Raw genomic sequence first — 24,206 nt, forward strand, 5'->3', positions numbered from 1 at the left:
TAAATATATATAAAAATATAATTTAGCTTATAATCATTATAATTTACGAAATAAAAAAGCTAAGTCATGGGTGCTGTAATAATATTTAAATTTGTGGGAGGTAGTTATTGAAAAGTTACCCTATTTGGAAAATATATAAACGTTAATTTTTAAGCAATAAAAAATATTTATTTGTAATAGAGCAATGTTAGTGCTGTCAACAAAATACCAACTAAAATTAATTTTACCATAATTTTTAAAATAAAAATGAAATTATTAATTTAGAATATTATTTTCAAAAATTATAATAACTTTTGTCAAAAAGTGTTTGTATATTATGAAAAGTTAAAACAGATTTAAAGATTTTTAAGATTACTTTTCGAGATATAATGTGGAAGGTTGGCAACACTAAGCTTAAGCTTTTACTTCTGAGCAGAGATAGTAGAGTTGAATGTTGATGTTGAAGATTGAAAACTGAAGTTGCTACTTGTCTGTCATTCTTATTTCTTATACTTTTGAGTCAAACTATATCAACATGGCTGGTCTCTTTCTGTGACATATTTTAAATAAATATTTAATTGAATCTTGCATCCCAAAAAAAAATTGACACAGTTTGATTCAAAAGTTCTAAGCTGTTCTGTTATTAAAATATAATATTTGTTAAAATAATTATAGACAATTGAGTGAATACGACGATTGTAAGTGTATATATATTGAATTTATAAATATTTAAACTTTTTACCTATTATTAATGTTTTGTTATTTTGTTGCAGTTAATGAGCAATAAAAACGAGCAAAATGGCCGCCAGCCACCTCTTCCAGGGCAGCCACCGACTTCGCTAGACCACGAAGTGAACAATGAAAATGTACCCACTTCTACTAATGATAAAATGGAAATATGCCGCAATTTTGTTTGGGGCAGCTGCAATAAAAATACCCAATGCAAATTTCGTCACGAACTTGACTTCGAGGAAATGAAGAAAATCTTAAAATTTTGTCACGACTATCAGAATCCTCCCGGCTGTACTAGAGAACATTGCACATATCTACATACAACGAAAGAAGAAGAAAGTTTATTCTTTGCCACGGGGCAGCTTCCTCGTGTTCTTGCAGAAAGACATTCAAATATGTCGGCTGCTGCAGCTGAAACTATACCGCAAATAGCTCTTTTCATACAGGAGTCCTTCGTTGGGCCTCCGCCACCTCCGCCACCTCCACCTGCCCCCGCTCCAGTAGTTGCTCCAACACCCGTAGCTCCAGCACCTCTTCCAACAGCCAGACAGGCACCTCCTATGCTGCCTATGCAACAATTGCCGCCTCCGCCGCCACCGCCACCTGTGTCAACTGCGGTGCCCATTCAACAGCATGCAACTGTGTTCCAAGGTACTTTCTTTCGAGATACAATATAAAACAACAAATTATATGTTTACTTTAACACAGAATATTGAAAATAAACATTATTTCCAGCACCACCAGCAGTGCAGGTTAATACTCCGGCATATGCTATGAATACACCGCCACCACCTATGCTTCTAATGTAAGTTAATAATACATTTGCCATGCTTTTAATAAAGACCTTTCAATATGAAGTCTTAGTAACCCAGCAGCTATTGAGTATTTGTGAAATGTTCTCCAAAGATCATTTTTAGAAAATATAGACTGACTGTCTAAGTCGAATAATATTATTTTCCATTTACAGGTTTGACGCAAGCAGACCACCACCACCGATACCCAGCCATGCTCCTACAAAAAAGAATGTAATAAAAAGACCATCTCCTACTAATTTTGATGGTAAGGCATTTGAATTCAATTTATTCTTCAGTGTTTATTATGAAATTTTTAAAACATAGGTGTAATGACTTAATTTGATTATATCTGCATAATCTCACCGATATGCTTAGCGATATAAAAAAAATATGAATTAAGAAATAAGCTGATAAGAAACTCAAGCCTTAGCGAACATTAACTATCATATTCTCTAAGAAATTTAAGTTCTATAGTTTGCAAATACAAATTTTAATGAATTGTGTAGGCACACTAAAGTTAATTTAACTAAGAAAATTGTTATAAAATTTAACCGCAATTGCTATTACTTACAAGACCTTTAAAGATTTCATGAATACAAAAGGTAAATAAATTATTTACATACAAGTTATATAATTTTCAAAATTAGTTTGGTTTATAAGCTTGCATTTTTGCCTTTAAAATTATTTTATATTTAGAAAAATCTTTTTTTTTTTTGTTTATCCACAATAGTCAATTGTAATTATTTTATTTATTTATGAATTCATAATGAAATATTCAGTAATGACAATAGTAACCAACTTTACTTGTTATTTGATTATAATTTTTATTTAATCTTAACTTAAAATTTTAATCTATATTTAATATATATTTGTTACTTTACATTGTTATAATTTTTTCCATAGTTAATACTCATTTTAATTTGAACTAATCAAAAGCAAATTAACATTCTTATTCTTTATGATAAATTTAGTTAGTTGTAGGGTTTTATCTGTTTATACTTATTTGTAGTTTTAGTAGCAGCAGGTAAACAAGCGAAATTCTATATTATGATTACAAATACTATATTATTAATTACCAAAAGTAGTTATACTAATTTTTGTAAGAAATTAAAGTATTTTGGGAACAGTTAACTTGTATACATTTAATATTCTTTCCCTCTGTCGCATTGTAAATCTTAATCCATAGCTATTTACAGTTTTGATAGTATTGATAGTTGCTTGACTGGAAGAGACCGCTATGTAGCGATAAGATCGACAAAATTGTACGCCTCTGTTATTTAGGCTGTATCCATGTTGTATTTATTTATTTTGTCTTTGTGGTGTACAATAAAGTATAAAGTATTTATTGCTCTTGTCTGCGATTAGACTATAATTCATTCTCATATTATATTTACAAGTGATAAATTATTGTTTTTGCTGTTACACTACAAAAAATTATTATTATTATTAAATTATGAATTCATAAATATATTGCAGTCTATTCATGAGAAAAAGGTTATTGTCTATTGTTTAAGATGTTGAACTATTTAAATGATAACAATCCTGACTAAGACTCCTTTCGGAAAAGAAACCTTTCGGATTGCAGTGACTTCAGTCAATTTAAATTGAAAGTATAAGCAATACTCGGGTGGAAAATATTCTCTATGGATACAATTATAAACTGTGCTTATTTTTGTCATCAATTATGACATCTGTTGTCTATGGCTTGGCGATCAATGATTTTGTTCTCAGCCCAACCGAAGAAAAGGAAGGTGGAAGAGGCGAAAGTCGCGGATGCTCACTGCGATCAGTGCGTGCAGCGGGATATCAGGTTTGGAAACATCGAAATATTTAAACATTGTCTGTACTGGACTTCAGGTCGCATTTAGTTTAGTAGCTTTGTCTGGATGTACTGTAATAATTTGATGTGAATTTATTTGCGGGAGTATTTATTTATATGCAATGCGCGACACAAATCAAGCGAATTTTTAGAAATAAACATTTTCGAAATTTCACCTTAATCTGCTTCAGCTATCGATGTTACATATGAGCACTCAACAATGAGAATACTAATCGAATCTACACGATTACACTCGCGTACGTTGCACGGGTTTTTAAATATCTTGAAGGCTGTGCGAAAAAGATCATACGTCATACATCTATCAATATGTTCTCACTTAAAAAAACACAAATATTTTAAAACAATTTTACTGACAACTACACACCAACACCTCTAATATATTTTATTATGTTATTAGAAGTACATAAGCTGCCTTAATTAATTGTCTAAAGTTCTCCTTCAAATAAAATAATATACAGTGCTGTCATACTTTTATTTGTAAATTACATTAGTAAATTTATCTATTCATATTGAAGACAAATACAAAATTCAAAACTACTCCGACCAAATCCACTACGTCTTAAACAGGCCGACTTAAATTAGCTATTCCTAATACAAATAAATATGAAAGGTTACTTAAATAAATTTAAATTCATATTATTATGAATATATGTTTATCCGATTTTCAATATACTGGTCTTCCAGTCGGTCTTTGAGTGTTGGCAAAGTTATTACAGGAAATATTAAAAACAATGAAAATGGTCATCATGTCATGACACATCAATTATAAATATTATGCGTTTATAAAAACGGATATTTACAAGTGTTAATATCATTAAAGTATGTAAGTTTATTAATAGTCTGTCTCTATCACTATACCTTAAGCAGGTAAACATTTAGGAAAAGGGTTTTATAATGTCTATAACACAACCTCTGCCAGTTCTTCAATTGGGCGGTGTTGCGCGGCGATTTCAATGTTTAATGCATTAAGGTGCCAAATATCGGGAGAACAATTCAAGAAATATAACAACTATGAATACTTTCAACATATTTATAATACTTCATGTATATATCAAAGTAATATATTAATTGCGATTGAATAAACAAATGAAACGTAATTTCAGAGTGGAAAGTTGTAAACAAGAAATGGACAAGTTGTGTAGTGAAGAGGAATATAATACCTTGATCTACAAAAAGAAGTTGGAGGAATACCAAAATCGTAAAGAATTGTTGCGGTCATTAGTTAGTAATGATCTCTTCAGACTCATCGAAGAATATGTTGAAGTAAATATATTTAAAGTAACATTATTCTAACCTGCACTTATTAACATAATGATTTTGCTAAACATTAAACAATAATCAATTTTGAATGCATATTGTGTTATAAGTTTTTACTAAAGAATTTCGTAATTTTGTAAAATTGGCAATTCTGTCACCGTTGCTTATTTTACTTAAGTAGTTCTACATTTTTATATTCATATAATATGAAATTTACACGAAAATAAACTTAAAACGACATTCATTCTTCCAGGGTGTACCACAACTCCAAGTTCACGACGTTCTAACACAGCTGAACCAAACACCGTTTGTTTCTGTAAGTTTAATTTTCTATGTGGCAGTTAACATACGGTTCCTAATTAATAACAGAAACTAAAACTAGTCAAACGGATATTTCTGTGTTTTATTTATTTGAAATGAATAAGTTTTTTTGAAATTTCTTTACTAAAAATACATAATTTTTTAGGGGACATCTAGTGTACCGAAACAGTTTTTACTGCAATTAATGGAGTATGTTCTAGAAAACTCAAGGGTTGACGCAGTAAGTAAATATATTTAAAAAATGTGTTCATATTTAACCAATATCATGTATATGTATATTTTTATCTATTTTAGGTTCCTTCGTCTACTCTGCGTCTAGATGAGTCCTTACTGCAAAGTTTGTCCAGGAGGACAAATTCTGTCGGACTTTCATCTCCAGATGTCTTACAAACGTTTATGGAAATCCTTAGACAGTGTAAGTATTTTATTTGACTTTTGCTTATTGCTTTCATAATATTATACAAAATGTGTTAAAATTTTTATTTCCAATAAATTAGTTCCTAGCCGCTGCTAGAAGATCTCATCAATCCCGTATTCTTTTTCTATGTTTCATCGTTTGGATGAATTACTTTTTTGAATTGCCCGAAATCTCAAATGCTGTTTATTGTCCTCTAGCAAACGCTCCTGAACGTGTCCAAGCGACCGAAGTGTCCGGAACTATACCGAGATGCAGTACATTGACTACCAGTACCAGCACGAATGGCCTACAACGCTTCTCAAACGGGCAGAGTCGGGAGACACAAGTGAACCGAATGGCGCCTCCGCCGCCGCAAGTAGCTCCTCCCCCGCCGCCGCCCTACCACCACTATCCGGCGCCGCCGTCTAGGCTGTATTATCCTCCGCCATTTCCCGTTCCACCTACGGGTAAGTGTAAACAGATAAGTACCCTTCTCTCGGCTCACGGAGCTTTTATATGCTAACGGAGAGATATTTTCGCAGGAGGTGCGGTCGCCACCAGCCAGCTGACGCGAGCGCCGCCTCCCCCCGCGCCGGCGCCGCCCTCTGCGCCCGCACCTCCCCCCGCGCCCTCTTGCCACTCGTACACTGCGACGAGGTACCCTCCGCCATTCTACCAGCGTCACCAGTAGCGGAAAGTACTATGAAGCTAAGGCTAAAACACGAGGTGAACATGAACTTACTCTAGATATACAAGTTTTTTAACCTTACGAATATATCGATAGTAATAGCCAATAGTTGTAAGGGCCAAAACTAGAATAAGCTCAAATGTGTTAGATTTATTTTAATTATAATTGACAATGTTTCGAAAAGACTTTCTCCGTACTAACGAGTTTGGACGATCGGTGCTCCCACTGCTATCACACTAAACGGGTTGGCTATTTTATATCTCGATCGTAGATTCTGAAGCCGGGTACCTGATTAATCGTCTTAGATTATACGTTTCTATGATAATACTTCGTAGTTTATATGAAAATAAAGATTATTTACGTTCAATAAAAAATAGCCAACTCCTGGCTCACAAGCCGCAGCATCGCCTTAGAATTACTCACATCGTAAAAATGACGCTGCTTTTCGTTTGTTAATAAATTCATTTCATAATTCGATCTGTTATTACTTTTATAGTAATTATATTTTAATTAGTATATGAATATATTTTTATACTCTCTCTCTTAAGTAGTACATTCCTTAGCAATGACGAAAATATTGCGGTGATTTTTTAAAATAGAAATACTAAGATTTTCTTCATATTTATGAAAAGGGATTCTATTCGGTTTTGCTGAGGTTCATATCAATATAAATATACATAAAAGTGGTTTGGGCAGTGTTCTTGTTTCGAAATAATTATTGTTTCAATGTATTGTGTATTTTGTATAGTTGTGTTAACGTTTCGTTTGAAATAGCGTAATATTTTTTACAACTTATATGCATTGATAAATGCATTTTTTTTTGTTTACATTTATAAATTAGGTATTGATAGCTATTGTGTTTTATATGAAACTGATATAATATAAAGACAATTGGACGTGCTGTGTACAAATATTCAACCCCTCAATACTAATAAATATTGTTAAAAATTAATAAATTGACAAACTTTATGACACGACGAAAAACTATTTTATAATAACAGTAACCCAGTTACATAATATTATGCATTTTAATGATATTTATATATTGTGTTTATTTGGGTTGGATAATTTTTGCCCAACACGTGTCAGCGGCGAATTATATAATTAGCTGGATTTATGAATGCAAGCCAGTTAACAAATTCACGTGATTAATTATTATTAACAATTTTAAATGGTTTTATTACAATCATAATGATTGATATGACTGTGACATTGAAAATATACTTTGGTAATTTAAGAACTAACTGAGTAACAATTCGTCGTTCCGCCTAAATTGAGAGAGTGTGCTTAAAACCTGATAAATTAAGCGGCGTGATGTCATCTAGAACGGTTTATTATTTACGGCGGCACTGAATTGTTATAAGTCATGTAGATTAAAGTTATAACACAAGTTGTCATTAAGTGAAATTAAAGTTCACTTCTGTACTTTAGTCTCAGAAGTTCCGCTGTTTTGTTCACGCCCTGACTACTGAGATTCAATTTGTCTCATTACTATGTGACGTTGAACCGAATTAGTTTACTAAAAGGTGTACAGTCCGCAGAGTACAAGATGTAAACATAAAATGCTATATGTAATAAATAAAATAATCAAACAAACTTCTCTGAAATCATAGTTTCTATGTAAAATCCTAATATTTTTTTTTTTGTAATGTTAACTGCAATACTGAATTCAATTTGCGTTGAGTTATTCTCGGTCAGCGTATTCTTTTGCTTTGCGACGCATGTTAATACATCAGGTGTAGAATCTTAGGATCTGAGTTGCGTTCACAACGGTGTTTTCGGGCATTTAAATGAGTTCTCATTTCCTGGTTCTTCCATGTTAATTACCATGTGCCAAAACAAAATAGTGATAAAAAATATATTTTAGATTGCGTTTAAATACACCTAACCTTGTTTAAGTCGAAAATAAAATATATTTTTTTTTAATTTTAATTATTTTACATCAACTGAGCCAACCGAACCAACAACATAAATCTAATTACTAACGTGTTTAAAACAGCTGACGAACTCAATTTCCGAAAATAATTTATTTGGAATAATATTCAAGTTGCAAAAAAAGTATTCACAACGCTTTCTACCCATTTAATTACTAAATCGCTCTGTACCTGTATCCTCTAATGCCTGTTTATATTGTAATATGATTTGACATCTGAAAGATTATACCTATTTTTAGCAAAACTAGTCGTTTTATTTTGTTTTGAAACCTTTGTCTCAATTCATATTTTTATTAATGGAAAACAGTTCAAATTAGTTTCTTGTTTGGTTACAACTAATTAATTATAGAAATATCCTCTTCCCAAAAAATGATCTGAATTTATTTTATTGTTTATTTAGACATATATGAGTGTTTAGCTACTAAAATGAAATTGCTAAGTGGATTGCAAAGCTGTGATGAAAACATTGAGATGGATACCCATCTCAGGGATGATCAATTTGGGAATAATTTATATTGTGTTTGTTTGTTTGTGCAAAGTTGAATATTGCGGTACAAGGGTAGTACGGAGCAGTACTCCAATTCTCGAGCAGTATGTCGTATTACAAGAACGATGTATGTAAGCAAGGATGTAATGTGACAACAAGATACGAAAATTTTACCTTAAAATATAAAATGCTCAACCTAATTATTATTCGTTAGAGCAATTCACATCTAAATTCGTCATTTCGAAATTTGACCCTAGATATCGAGACTTGACTTTGAGATTTAAGTAATATCTCATATGAGGTGATTTTGTTTTTAATAAAAAAACAAGCTATGTTCTTATTTAAATTCAGTTTATAAAATGACGCATTAGGCAGTTTAAACATTTTGTTTTTGGACGATAGAGTTGATCTACATTTCCATCCGCCGATTTTACCTATAAATTATTAAATCTATTATCTTGTCAGTTGTCCCTGCCGTTAACCGTCACTATTTTATTGGCCCTGGCCCCTGACGTGAATTGTTTAATTTGTTGTATATATTTTTTAAATATAATCCCTTGGCATCTTATATAAATATAGTCGAAATGGCACGATTCGTTCGTAGTTATATAATACTATAATTATTACATCGAAGTATTTAATTGTTAATACTTTCGAATGTATGTCATGTTACAATAATAACGAACGAATATTTAATATGTAGGACTACTGGAGGCTGAATTCACCTGGAAATGACATACGTAACTAGGGAGTAACTGAGGGTAAGATTAGAGATCAAATGTGATTTATTCATATAAAGGTAATTTTTATTTTGAATATTTATAAACTGGTTTTACAGGAATGCACTTGGCCATAAAATAAAGGTGTTATTCAAAAAGTATAGATTACCTAAGTTATAAACATAACACATACCTGTTTAACCAATGGATTTTATGTGTGAGACTACAATATGAATCCATTGTTAAGAAACTCTACTCTATGAATTTGTAAATTGGTAAGTTGTGTTTATTCAATAGAATAAATACACACCCACCCACCTACGCACACATACGTGTAAGTACGATACGAGTTAGTACGATAAATAAATTGTAATTTTATAGAAATAAGAATGTTCATAATATCAATTGCTATATTCAATTACTTAAATATTTATTTACAAATACAAAATAAATATTTAAAATAGTTACTATAGAGATCACAACCGCATAAAATTGTAGCAAGAATGCAGGCAGCATTTCCCCGTTGAATCGCAATCCCGATCCTTTGGGCAAAAATGAACCGGCCCTACTATAACCATAATTTATTGGATAAAAATGATATTGGTAATTTGGAATATTAAATTTAAAAATTACAAAACTATAAATAAATGTGTTTTTTTTTGTAAAAAGCAGGTGTTTTGTTTATAAGGAAAAGTTAAAAAAAGTATTACAGATTTTTAAGATTACTTTTCTATATAAAATCTGGTTTCTTTAGTGTTCTAATTGTGCTGATGGTTTTCTCAGAAAAACCTGAAATTTATAATCATTATTCTTAAATTATAACATTTTACTAAAGTAGACAATTATTTTTCAACATACGGGAATTGTTTAATAGCAGGTAACATTATTTTACATACCTGTAATGACAGCTACCCGTTTCAATTACAGGACCTGAACTAGGCTTCACAAAATTCACGCACAGCTAGCACGATCTTTCTTCCACTTCTCTGAATTCTTTTTGGCATGATTAAATGTAATTAATCACGGAATTTTTAATATAACTGGAGGAGCTCTGAACAATTAGACAGTCAGTAATGCCAACCTAACGCGCAGCCTCTTTGATATATGTCAGAGGTAAAATAACTGAACGCAGTACGCACTGTATATCAACATGACTGGTCCCTTTCTGTGACATTTATAAATAAATATTGAAATAAGTTTTGCATCCTGGAAAACAATAAACACAGTTTGATTCAAAAGTTTTAAGCTCTATTATTTGAATATATTCTAAAACTGAAAATATCACAGGCGTAAGAATTAATACCACGATTGTAAGTACATATTTAATTTATAAATATTTAAACTTTTTATCTTTTAATAATGTTTAGTTATTTTGTTGCAGATAATGAGCAATAAAAACGAACAAAATGGTCGCCAGCCACCTCTTCCAGGAAAGCCACCGCCTTCGCTAGACAACGAAGTTAACAATGAAAATGTACCCACTTCGAATGATAAAATGGAAATATGCCGTAATTTTGTTTGGGGCAGCTGCAATAAAAATACCCAATGTAAATTTCGTCACGAACTTGACTTTGAAGAAATGAAGAAAATTTTAAAATTTTGTCACGACTATCAGAATCCTCCCGGCTGTACTAGAGAACATTGCACATATCTACATACAACGAAAGAAGAAGAAAGTTTATTCTTTGCCACGGGGCAGCTTCCTCGTGTCCTTGCCGAAAGACATGCTAATATGTCGGCGGCTGCAGCTGAAACTATACCTCAAATAGCACTTTTCATACAGGAGTCCTTCGTAGGGCCTCCGCCACCTCCGCCACCTCCACCTGCCCCCGCTCCAGTAGTTGCTTCAACACCCGTAGCTCCAGCACCTCTTCCAACAGCCAGACAGGCACCTCCTATGCTGTCAATGCAACAATTGCCGCCTCCGCCGCCACCACCACCTGTGTCAACTGCGGTGCCCATTCAACAGCATGCAACTGTGTTCCAAGGTACTTTCTTTTGTTTTATTCTACCCTTTGGTAACTCTTGAGATACAATATAAAACAAGAAATTACATGTTCAGTTTAATACAGAATATATAAATATAAACATTATTTCCAGCCCCAGCAGCAGCGCAGGTAAATACTCCGGCATATGCTATGAATACACCACCACCACCTATGCTTCTAATGTAAGTTAATAATATATATTTGACCTGCTTTTAATAAAGACCTTTCAATATGATGTCTCAGAAAACGACAGTTAATGATTTGATTTTTTGATTGAAAAACTTATGAGATTATATGATATGAGATATGTCCTTCAAGGATAATTTTTAGTAAATAATAACAGACTGTCATGGTCTAATAACATTATTTTACCTTTACAGGTTTGATGCAAGCAGACCACCACCACCGATACCCAACCAAGTTCCTACAAAACAGAATGCAATAAAAAGACCATCCACTAATTTTGAGGGTAAGACATTTTAATACTATTTATTCTTCAGTGTTTATTATGAAATTTTTAAAACATAGTAATTATGATATAATTTGATTATATCTGCAAAGTCTCACCAATATGCTTAGCGATATAAAAAAAATATGAATTAAGAAATAAGCTGATAAGAAACTGAAGCCTTAGCGAACATAAACTTTTTATAGTTTGCAAATACAAATTATAATTAACCTACGCTCAAAGTTAATTTAACTGTGAGAATTGTTATAAAATTTGAACGCAATTGCTATTACTTATACCCTTAAAAATTCCATTAATACAGAAGGTATATTATTTACACACGAAGTACATAATTTCCAAAAATTTAGTTTGGTTTATAAGCTTGCATTTATCACTTCAAAGTTATTTTCTATTTAGAATAATATTTTTTGTTACCCTACCATAATTAATGGTAATTATTTTATTTTATTTATTTATGAATTCATAATGAAATATTCAACAACATCAATAGTTAGCAGATGGCTTTAGTTGTTACTTTCTAATACTTTACATATCGAAGTTATAAAATTTTCTATAATTAAATCTCTATATTAATTTTAACAAATCAAAAGCAATATACTTATTTATAGTGTTAGAGATATCAGGTAAACAAACGAAATTTTATATTATAAGATTTTGTAAGGAATTAAAGAACTTTAGGGACAGTTAATTTGGTGTACTATTTGTATACCAAGTTAACTGTTTATTATATTTATTGCTCTTGTCGTCATTATTTCGAATGTCTGTTTCTCAATGGTCATAAGTATAAGTAAATCCTATTAATTTATAACTTTCCAAAAGTTAATGTCATTGATGCTGCGATTAGACAATAAAATTAATGTCTCATATTATATCTACGAGAGATGAATGATTGTTTTTGCTATATCACATTTACCTCACAAAATAAGTTTTCGAACAATTGGAAGTTTTTGTTTAATGTATTTTAATTTTACCATATTATGAATTCATAAATATCTTAAACAAAATAGAAGTTTATTCATGAAATAAAAAGGTTATTGTCTATTGTTTAAGATGTTGAACTATTTAAATGATAACAATCCTGACTAAGACTCTGTAATCCGATAGAATAATTCATAGGTGATGAGACCATGATGTGAGATATCCCTCATATCTAAAAAACCTTTCAGATTGCAGTGATTTCAGTCAATTTAAATTGAAAGTATAAGCAATACTTGGGTAGAAAATATTCTCTATGGATACAATTATAAACTGTGCTTATTTTTGTCATCAATTATGATATCTGTTGTCTATGGCTTGGCGATCAATGATTTTGTTCTCAGCCCAACCGAAGAAAAGGAAGGTGGAAGAGGCGAAAGTCGCGGATGCTCACTGCGATCAGTGCGTGCAGCGGGATATCAGGTTTGGAAACATCGAAATATTTAAACATTGTCTGTACTGGACTTCAGGTCGCATTTAGTTTAGTAGCTTTGTCTGGATGTACTGTAATAATTTGATGTGAATTTATTTGCGGGAGTATTTATTTATATGCAATGCGCGACACAAATCAAGCGAATTTTTAGAAATAAACATTTTCGAAATTTCACCTTAATCTGCTTCAGCTATCGATGTTACATATGAGCACTCAACAATGAGAATACTAATCGAATCTACACGATTACACTCGCGTACGTTGCACGGGTTTTTAAATATCTTGAAGGCTGTGCGAAAAAGATCATACGTCATACATCTATCAATATGTTCTCACTTAAAAAAACACAAATATTTTAAAACAATTTTACTGACAACTACACACCAACACTTCTAATATATTTTATTATGTTACTAGAAGTACATAAGCTGCCTTAATTAATTGTCTAAAGTTCTCCTTCAAATAAAATAATATACAGTGCTGTCGTACTTTTATTTGTAAATTACATTAGTAAATTTATATATTCATATTGAAGACAAATACAATATTCAAAATTACCAAATCCAGTAAATATCTTAAACAGGCCAACTTCAATTAACTAATCTTAATACAATTAAATGTGAAAAGTTAGTGTAATAAATTTAGATTCGTATGCATATACTTAAAGTAGTTATCAGATTTTAAATATACTGGACTTCATTACAATAAATTTGGCAACACTCAAAGGAAATATTAAAAACAATGAAAATGGTCATCCATACCACATCCATAATGCCCTTAATAAACTTCGATATTATGACACATCAATTATAAATATTATGCGTTTATAAAAACGGATATTTACAAGTGTTAATATCATTAAAGTATGTAAGTTTATTAATAGTCTGTCTCTATCACTATACCTTAAGCAGGTAAACATTTAGGAAAAGGGTTTTATAATGTCAAGAACACAACCTCTGCCAGTTCTTCAATTGGGCGGTGTTGCGCGGCGATTTCAATGTTTAATGCATTAAGGTGCCAAATATCGGGAGAACAATTCAAGAAATATAACAACTATGAATACTTTCAATATATTTATAATACTTCATGTATATATCAAAGTAATATATTAATTGCGATTGAATAAACAAATTAATCGTAATTTCAGAGTGGAAAGTTGTAAACAAGAAATGGACAAGTTGTGTAGTGAAGAGGAATATAATACCTTGATCTACAAAAAGAAGTTGGAGGAATACCAAAATCGTAAAGAATTGTTGCGGTCATTAGTTAGTAATGATCTCTTCAGACTCATCGAAGAATATGTTGAAGTAAATATATTTAAAGTAACATTATTCTAACCGGTCATCATAAACATAAAAATCTTGACGAACATTAAACAAAAATAAATTTATAATACAGAAATTCGTCATTTTGTAAAATTGGGAATTCTGTCACGATTGCTGAATGTCTTAAGTAGATTTTTCTTAGTACACTTTTATATTCTTATCATATAAAATTTTAACGGAAAATGTTTTTTTCCAGGGTGTACCACAACTTCATGTTCACGACGTCCTAACACAGCTCAACCAAACGCCCTTTGTTTCTGTAAGTTTAATTTTTGATGTTGCAGTTATATATATAGTTATTAGTTGCTAGTTGATTAAGAAACCAATGCTAGTCAAATGGAAATTGCTATGTTTTCTTTTATTTGAGATGAAAAATTCATAATTACTTGAGTAAGTGTCTTTAACTGTTCTATACTAAAAAATCATTAATTATTTTAGGGGACATCTAGTGTACCAAAACAGTTTTTACTGCAGTTAATGGAGTATGTTCTGGAAAATTCAAGAGTTGACGCAGTAAGTTATTATATTTAAAAAAAAGTGTTAATGTTTAACATAAATGATATAAAGGTACATTTTTCATCTCTTTCAGGTTCCTTCGTCTGCTCTTCGCTTAGATGAGTCCTTATTGCAAAGTTTGTCAAGGAGGACAAATTCTGTCGGACTTTCATCTCCAGATGTCTTACAGACGTTTATGGAAATCCTTAGACAGTGTAAGTATTTTATTGACTTTTGCTTTAACAAAATAACATACAAAATGTTTTACAAATTTAAAAGATTTGAATCAGTTAAATTATAGATGTCTATGTATAGGGATATATTCATGGGTCAGTATTATTTCTTACTTATATTAAAGACATTCTTTATCTTAAATCTGAAGCATTTGTCAATTAGACAGCTTATCTAAGGCAAAATTACTTTTCGATTTGTACTTTGAGCGAGGTCAGTCGAATCTGTAGGTTTTGAATAAATACAGATAAACAAATTTATTCACATACCTTGACAGATGCACAGAATTTACATATTTATGACTTAAATGTGTCTTTATACAATTTGACCCGACATTGTAGCAATGATTTTATGTTATTTGACATTAATAAATTCATATATAGATTTAAGTTGACAGAGGGTACTATGTACCTACCAATAAAATCGAGAAGACAAATTGGTAACCTAATAGCTTACAATATCAATAATTATTTTATGCCTAATGTTACCAAGGATCATATGCATAATAAAAATAACAATTTAATTTATATTAACACTGATAAAAGTAATTTAAATTGAATTTTAAGACAAAAGAGGTAGTCTCTGGCTCAAGTATTATTAATACTAATATTAATTTACCTAATAGTAATTTAACCTTGGATAAATTCCTAAATCTTAAAATTAGAAATAATCAAAACAATAATAATAGTAAACTTGTAAACCTGGTGCACCAAAACATTCAAGGAATGACAGGAAAAGATTTAGAAATTGAGTTATTCATAAGCAGTAATGCCATTGATATTTTATGTATAACAGAACATTGGCTTGTAAATTATCAGTTTATGTTTAACTTTAGTGGTCACCAGATGGCTAGTATGTTCAATAGAAAAAAAGCTATACGTGGTGGCTCATTAATACTTATTAACAAAAATCTAAAATTTAAAGAACGTAAGGATGTTGTGAGCCTTTCTATTGAGCAGACTATTGAAATAGCCTGTGCAGAGCTTGAGCATGTCATTGTTGTATGCGTATACAGACCTCCTAGCGGGTTATATGAAGCATTTGAGAAAATATTGGAAAGTGCATTATTGAAATTATCTGGATCAAGTAAATATATTTTTATTTGTGGTGACTTCAACATAAATTTATTATTTTTTTTTTTTTTTTTTTATGTCATAAGGTGGCAAACGAGCAGGAGGCTCACCTGATGGAAAGTGACTACCACCGCCCATGGACATCTGCAACACCGGGGGGCTTGCAGGTGCGTTGCCGGCCTTTCAGGAAAGAGTACGCTCTTTTCTTGAAGGTTCCCAAGTCGTATCGGTTCGGAAAAACCGCCGGCGAAAGCTGGTTCCACAGAGTGGTTGTGCGAGGCAGAAAATGTCTTAAAAATCGCGCTGTTGTGGATTTTCGGACATCTAGGTGGTGCGGGTGATATTTGGAATTTTGACGAGATGTCCGAAGGTGAAATTCAGCAGCCGGGATTAATTCGAACAATTCCTCGGAACATTCCCCGTGATAAATTCTGTAGAAGATGCAGAGCGATCCAACATCTCTACGCAAAGCCAAAGGATCAAGCAGATCGGAAAGGGCTTGATCGTCGATAATTCGAGCCGCTCTACGTTGGATACGGTCAAATGGAAGGAGCTGGTACTGGGGAGCACCCGCCCAGAGGTGAGAGCAGTATTCCATGTGAGGCCGAATTTGCGCCTTGTATAGTCTTAGACGATGGGCCGACGTGAAATACTGTCTTGCCTTGCTGAGCACACCAAGCTTTTTTGATGCCAATTTGGCTTTGCCTTCCAATTGACCGCGGAACTGAACGAGACTCGAAACATCAACGCCAAGTATTCCGATACTAGCTGTAGCGGCTAACGGAATGTTCTCGAATCGTGGAGATACGACAAATGGTGTTTTTTTAGCAGTTAACGCGCAAACTTGCGTCTTTTTGGGGTTGAAGTGAACTAGGTTTAGCCGACCCCAGTTCGAGACTTTGTTTAACGAAGACTCGATTTCAGATACAAGTTTGTTCCGGTTTTCTTCGACGTTTTCCCGAGAAATATTAGCACGGCCGGTGTATGAGGTGTCTACGGTGCTGTCGTCTGCATAGCAATGAATGTTACTGATTTGCAACAAGTCATTGATATGCAGAAGAAACAGAGTGGGTGATAGAACGCAGCCTTGTGGAACACCAGCATTGACGAATTTTAAGTCAGAGCATGCACCGTCGACAACGACCTTGATGCTCCGATCTGCCAAAAAACTGGTAATCCAATTGCATAATTTCCCGGGAAGCCCATAGGAAGGAAGCTTCGAAAGAAGCGCTTTGTGCCACACGCGATCGAAGGCCTTCGCTATGTCCAGACTGGCTGCTAATGCCTCCCCTTTGCTCTCAACTGCTTCCGCCCATCTATGAGTAAGGTAAACTAGAAGATCACCGGCTGAGCGACCCCGACGGAAACCGTACTGGCGGTCGCTAATCAGCTGGTACTCCTCTAGGTACCGCAGGAGCTGGCAGTTTATAATGGACTCCATTACCTTGGAGAACAAGGAGGTGATGGCTATAGGCCTATAATTGGACGGGTCTGAGCGGTTGCCCTTTTTAGGGATCGGATGCACCAAAGCAGTCTTCCAGGAGTTCGGGACGACGCCGAATGCATAGGATTGCCGGAAAAGACGCGTTAAGACCGGCGCCAACTCGGGAGCACAAGTCCGTAGCACGATTGGAGGGATGCCATCGGGTCCACTCGACTTATGAATATCCAAGGAAAGAAGTGCTTTACGAACTGCACTTTGCCGGAATTTAACCTCCGGCATCGTGGTATCACACCGCGGGATTGTTGGTGGTGACTTTCCTCGGTCATCCAGAGTCGAGTTCGCTGCGAAGAGAGAGCCTAAAAGATCAGCCTTCTCCTTCGCTGTATGGGCCAATGACTCACCGTCCTTGTGCAGAGATGGTAAGGAAGGCTGACAGAAATTCCCTAAGACAGCCTTGGCGAGAGACCAGAACGCACGTGTTCCTGAAGGGAGGCGCACCAGTCTCTCGCCAATTCTGCCAATGTACTCCGTCTTCGCCTTAGCAATCACGTTTTTGAAGGACCTAGAGGCAGAGTTATATTCCTTTCTGATTGCGCTGGTATTTACATCACGAGACGCTGATGCGTTAGCCCAGTCTTGGTAGCGTTCCCATTTTCTGCGTGAAGCCGTTTTGCAGAAACGACCAAACCAGGGCTGGGACTTGCCACCGATGGGGACCGCAGAATACGGAATGAATAGTTCCATACCCTGCAGTACCACATCGGCAACAGAGTCAGCAACAACACTCGGATCATCCGGCGAGAAACAAACCTGCCCCCATGGGTAGGATGCAAAGAAGGACCGCATCCCATCCCAATCTGCTGACCTGTAGTGCCACACTCGGCGGCAGCCCACGAAACGAGGTCGTGAGTAACGCGCAACCGGCACTGTACTTCGGACGAGACAGTGGTCCGACGAGCCCAGAGGGGGTTCGACGATAACCTGGTAGCCATCCGGATGGGAAGTCAGCAGAAGGTCCAACAGGGAAGGTGTATGATCCTCCACGTCTGGTATTCGCGTTGGCGAGGGGACTAGTTGTGTCAAATCATATGCTAAAGCGAAGTCGAGAACAGATCTACCCGCATGATCGGTAGTGCGCGATCCAAGCCATTCGGCATGGTGGGCATTAAAATCGCCAAGAATAACGATCTCTGCGGATGGGATCTGCTGCAGTACGGAATCTGTAGCCATTTGGACGTGCTCAACCAGTCGGTCGGTTTCGGCATTACCGCTATGGGACCTATAAAGGCAAGCGTAGATTCGCGGATGGTCGTCACAATCTACACGCAGCCAGATAATTGATAGGTCCTGTCCTTCAAGGCTGCCGAGGCGTCGAGAGCAGATATCATCTCTGACGTAAACGCACACCCCAGCTCGTGGTACAAAGGAATGTTCCAATTTATACCCGGGGTAGGAAAGAAAAGTCGTATCGGCAGGAGAAGATATCTGAGTCTCGGTAAGAAAGAGCAAGGCCGGCTTCGCCGTCTCAAGGTGAAAGTGGACGGCGTTCAAGTTCGAGTTGAGTCCCCTTATGTTGCAGAAGTCCACAGTGAGGGTGGTAGGGGTTGCCTTATGATGCCTGCTCCGCTTGCCCCGAACAGTGGCGAGCGCAAAATTGCCCCCCCCAGAATTCGGAGGGCAGCCTGGGCATCCCTGCTCAGGTGGTGTATGTCCTGAGCATGGATGCCCAGAGAGGGATTCTCCACCGCAGTCGCTGATGGTACCCTCCTGGGGTAATGTAACCAAATTCTGCACAACCATCATGTTTAAGGGGGGGGGGGGGTATCGGGCCTCCGGGACTCTCACATACCAGACGAAACGCGGTAACATAGCTACCACTTCACGCCGATTTTAAGTGAGAGAGTGGTACTTCCCCGGGCGTGCCGGCCCATTCGGCTGCAACCCGGAGGTATGCAGTGTGGCACTACCACTTACAAAATATTAGAAAACTGTAGCACAAGTATTAGATTCAGATCATTAGTATATTCATATAACCTCATTAACTTATTCTTAGAGCCAACTAGAATCACTGAATCCACTGGAACATGTATTGACAACATATTTACCAACTGTGTACGTAATCATAAATGTATTATAAATATGTTAAGTTCTGATCATTGTGGACAGTTGGCTTCACTTCATTTAATTCGCAAATAAATAATAATGCTAAGGATTTAAAACAGACATTTGTTCCAATCAATTTGTATCGAATTGAGAAGTTCAGAAGTAATATCATGGCAAAGCTCTCATATTTACAATTAAATGATAATTCTAATGAGCTTTATAACAATTTTTTTAAATTAATTAAAACAGAATTTAATGCCATATTTACTTCCAAGACAGTCTATTCTAGGAATTTTCTTAAATTTAATGATTGGGCGACTGTCGGAATTCACAAGAGTAGGCAGAGGTTGTATGAACTTTATAGTGAAAGATCATACAAGCGGTCTTTTTCATTTATCAGTTATGTTAGTACCTACTCTAAACTATTCAAACGTGTATGTCATACAGCTAAATCATTGCATATAAAAAAAAAAATTATTGAGGCACCTGATAAAATTAAAATGACATGGAAAATTATTAATTGTGAAACTGGAAGAGTCAAAAATAACATCTCCGACTTTAGCTTATCTATTGACAACAATTTATTTTGCTCAGATCGGGATGTTGCAACTGTTTTTGAAAAAAAAAAAAAATTTTTTTTTGCTGACATTCCATTTTCGTCAACTAACTCATTAAATTCCTCTCCTACCGTTGCTGAATCATTATTAAAAAACCATGTGGAAGAATGTAATATTAGCTTTAAATTTAATACAGTAAGTGTAAGTGATGTAATAAGTTCCTTTAGATCACTAGATATTAAGAAAACGGCCGATCTGTGGGGGATCTCTGTCAAGGTAGTCAATTCAATAATTGATGTAATCGCACCCTACCTTGTCACTATATTTAATAAATGTGTCCTTAGTGGCGCGTTTCCTGACCTCATGAAACATAGTAGAGTATTACCAATATTTAAATCAGGTAGTACATCAGACCCCAACAACTATAGGCCCATCTCTGTACTACCAACTCTTAGCAAGATCTTTGAAAAGTTATTACTAAATCAAATGCTAGTACATTTTAACAATAACAAGTTGCTACACAAGAAACAATTTGGATTTACAAGGGGTTGCTCGACAACTGACGCTGGTGTTGAGCTCGTTAAAAATATTTACAGGGCCTGGGAGGAGTCACAAGATGCCTTAGGGATATTTTGTGATTTATCTAAGGCCTTTGATTGTGTGCAACACGAAACTTTGGTCAGGAAGCTACGTCATTATGGAATTAGGGACACTGCACTCAGTCTTCTGATTTCGTATCTGAGCAATCGCATTCAGAGGGTTGATGTAAATGGAAAGAGATCTCCCGGGTCTCCAGTTACTGTGGGGGTCCCTCAAGGATCAATTCTTGGACCATTTCTCTTCCTTGTTTATATAAATGACCTGCCACATCTCCTAGGTGATAAACTCGAGATAGTATTGTTTGCTGATGATACTTCTTTAATTTTTAAAATAAAAAGACGTCTTTCAATATATGACGATGTGAACAATACTCTCTCTGAAATAGTAAATTGGTTTAGTGTTAATAATTTAATGTTAAATAGTAAAAAGACTAAATGTATTAAATTCACTACTCCCAATGTAAGATGTGTCAAAACAAGTGTACGTTTAAACGGGGAAGCATTAGATGTTTTAGAATCTACAGAGTTCCTTGGTATGACAATAGACTCTAAGCTCCAATGGGGCCCCCATATAAATAAATTGGCGAATAGACTTAGCTCTGCAGCCTATGCGGTAAAAAAAATTAGACTTTTGACTGATGTGGATACGGCACGCCTTGTGTACTTCAGTTATTTCCATAGTATAATGTCGTATGGCATCCTACTCTGGGGTAATGCAGCTGACATTAATACTATTTTTGTACTGCAGAAGAGGGCTATTCGTGCAATTTATAACCTGGTCCTAAAAGATTCGTTAAGAGGTAAATTTAAAGAAATTAAAATAATGACTGTCGCTTCTCAATTTGTTTTTGATAATGTTATGTATGTACGCAAAAACATAAATGATTTTCCCAGAAATTGTGACGTACATTCTATTAACACTAGGAACAAGAATAAACTTGTTACTCCAAGTACCCGATTACACAGGGTTAGTAACTCTTTTTTGGGGCAATGTATACGTTTTTACAACAGGATCCCAGAAAACGTTCAAAATTATTCAATTATTAAATTCAAAAGAGTCGTTAAAGAGCGTTTGTGTGCTAAAGGATATTACAACACTAATGACTTTTTAGTTGACTGCACACCTTGGGAATGAAATGATCGCCTCCAGGCTGTTTCAAACAACTAAAATATACTTATCATTGTACCTACATAGAAAATGGTTAAAAAAAAATGAAAAAAAATATATCCCGCTGAGTTTCTTTCGCCGGTTCTTCTCAGGTCCGAGGTGCTAAATTCCGAACCGGTGGTAGATTTTTGACAATCAATAAGCAAGTGCAAACACTTCTATATTGAATAAAGATTTTTGACTTGACTTTGACAATACAGAAAATTCACCTTTAGTATGATATGATTAGCTATAACAGCAATCATCGACCGATCATCAATTAATAATCATGTTTAAATATTGTGTCGTAATATTTCTAAAATTACGGAATTTAAAAAGTAATATATATACGCACTGACTTTCTTTATCTGATGAATCGGAACTGGTGGCTTTGGTATAGGCACATGTATTTGCTTAATAGCATCTACATACATGAGTACACAATTATCGCATGGCTATAATTCACACATCACTATGGCTCTGAAGCGGTTTCAATAGTGTACGCATCTTCTTCACGGCGTCCTCTCACATATGCTACTAAGACATTCCAATGACTATCAGGCGATATAACTACGCATACGGGTGATACGGGAATATTATATTCTAAACAGTTTATATCACGTTTTTATGACGCTCTAAAGAAACGCAGAAATAACTTCCCGAAATAAAGAGTATCCTACATGTGGACAAAGACAATTTGATAGAATGTGTTAAGTGAAATATAATAAATATGTTCTAAGGAATTGATTGGTTACTCGACGATTTTTTTTATGGTTGCCATATCAACTTGCCGCTAGAAGATATCATCATTGACAATATTAAAATTAATATATATTTGATGATAGGCATTGATATACTAATCTGCTATGTTTCATCTTTTGGATGGACTTCATAATTGTCCAAAATCTCAAATGCTGTTTATTGTCCTCTAGCAAACGCTCCTGAACGTGTCCAAGCGACCGAAGTGTCCGGAACTATACCGAGATGCAGTACATTGACGACCAGTACCAGCACGAATGGCCTACAACGCTTCTCAAACGGGCAGAGTCGGGAGACACAAGTGAACCGAATGGCGCCTCCGCCGCCGCAAGTAGCTCCTCCCCCGCCGCCGCCCTACCACCACTATCCGGCGCCGCCGTCTAGACTGTATTATCCTCCGCCATTTCCCGTTCCATCTACAGGTAAGTGTAAACAGATAAGTTACCCTTCTCTCGGCTCACGGAGCTTTTATATGCTAACGAAGAGATATTTTCGCAGGAGGTGCGGTCGCCACCAGCCAGCTGACGCGAGCGCCGCCTCCCCCCGCGCCGGCACAGCTCCCCGCGCCCGCACCTCCCCCGGCGCCCTCTTGCCATCCGTACACTGCAACAAGATACCCTCCGCCGTTTTACCAGCGTCACCAGTAGTGGCAAGAACTGAATATATCGAATGTAATAGTTGTAAGGGCCAAAACTAGAATAAGCTCTAATGTGTTAGATTTATTTTAATTATAATTGACAATGTTTCGAAAAGACTTTCTCCGCACTAACGTGTTTGACGGATCGGTGCTCCCACTCCTATCACACTAAACGGGTTGGCTATTTTATATCTCGATCGTAGATTCTGAAGCCGGGTACCTGATTAATCGTCTTAGATTATACGTTTCTATGATAATACTTCGTAGTTTATATGAAAAAGAAGATTATTTACGTTCAATAAAAAATAGCCAACTCCTGGCTCACAAGCCGCAGCATCGCCTTAGAATTACTCACATCGTAAAAATGACGCTGCTTTTCGTTTGTTAATAAATTCATTTCATAATTCGATCTGTTATTACTTTTATAGTAATTATATATTACTTTTATATTATTATATTTTAATGTATACTCTATTACATTGGGAATAGGAAAGAATGTAAATAAACAACTTTGACCATGAATTGACATGACATTTGAGTTACACTAATGAGGAGAAAATTATTGAGTGAATGGGTAATGAATGCTAAGAATCGATATATTTTATTGATTTTATGTTATTTTTTAAATAATTTTTATATTATTTAAATTGCAGGTAAGGTACATATTCAAATTTTTAGGTAGCAATATTTTTAGTCTTAAATAAAAATTGGGTCGTTAGTTTTGATTTGAATCGTGGTAATTCGCAAATATCTATATATAAATAATAACATTGTTTCAATAATAAAGTGGCATTTCCAAGACATATGACGTATTGTATAATAC

The 24,206-nt window shown here is 34.8% G+C and overlaps 2 protein-coding genes across 2 annotated transcripts; both read left to right on the forward strand.

The window, feature by feature from the left end:
- The first annotated feature begins 475 nt into the window (after positions 1-475).
- LOC125075789 (protein diaphanous homolog 1-like) lies at positions 476-8,180 on the forward strand. Its single transcript, XM_047687549.1, has 11 exons — positions 476-677; positions 753-1,362; positions 1,447-1,516; positions 1,679-1,770; positions 3,237-3,315; positions 4,449-4,608; positions 4,856-4,918; positions 5,069-5,143; positions 5,218-5,338; positions 5,539-5,787; positions 5,863-8,180. The coding sequence occupies exons 2-11, from the start codon at positions 756-758 to the stop codon at positions 6,009-6,011; spliced, it is 1,665 nt and encodes a 554-aa protein (XP_047543505.1). The 5' UTR covers positions 476-677; positions 753-755; the 3' UTR covers positions 6,012-8,180.
- Positions 8,181-10,291: 2,111 nt separating this feature from the next.
- LOC125075790 (protein diaphanous homolog 1-like) lies at positions 10,292-23,411 on the forward strand. Its single transcript, XM_047687550.1, has 11 exons — positions 10,292-10,458; positions 10,530-11,136; positions 11,249-11,318; positions 11,517-11,605; positions 12,925-13,003; positions 14,161-14,320; positions 14,535-14,597; positions 14,777-14,851; positions 14,928-15,048; positions 22,920-23,168; positions 23,245-23,411. Exons 2-11 carry the CDS (start codon positions 10,533-10,535, stop codon positions 23,391-23,393), a joined length of 1,659 nt encoding a protein of 552 aa, XP_047543506.1. The 5' UTR covers positions 10,292-10,458; positions 10,530-10,532; the 3' UTR covers positions 23,394-23,411.
- Positions 23,412-24,206: the final 795 nt, after the last annotated feature.

Source organism: Vanessa atalanta, chromosome Z (genome assembly GCF_905147765.1).
Source record: "Vanessa atalanta chromosome Z, ilVanAtal1.2, whole genome shotgun sequence".
Taxonomy (NCBI): Eukaryota; Metazoa; Arthropoda; class Insecta; order Lepidoptera; family Nymphalidae; genus Vanessa; species Vanessa atalanta.

Coding starts and splice junctions, on each gene's coding strand:
- LOC125075790 (XM_047687550.1), top strand. CDS start 10,533: ATGAGCAATAAAAACGAACAAAATGGTCGCCAGCCACCTCTTCCAGGA. Junction 15,049..22,919: donor TATGGAAATCCTTAGACAGT/GTAAGTATTTTA, acceptor ATTGTCCTCTAG/CAAACGCTCCTGAACGTGTC. Junction 23,169..23,244: donor ATTTCCCGTTCCATCTACAG/GTAAGTGTAAAC, acceptor ATATTTTCGCAG/GAGGTGCGGTCGCCACCAGC.
- LOC125075789 (XM_047687549.1), top strand. CDS start 756: ATGAGCAATAAAAACGAGCAAAATGGCCGCCAGCCACCTCTTCCAGGG. Junction 4,919..5,068: donor ACCAAACACCGTTTGTTTCT/GTAAGTTTAATT, acceptor ATAATTTTTTAG/GGGACATCTAGTGTACCGAA. Junction 5,788..5,862: donor ATTTCCCGTTCCACCTACGG/GTAAGTGTAAAC, acceptor ATATTTTCGCAG/GAGGTGCGGTCGCCACCAGC.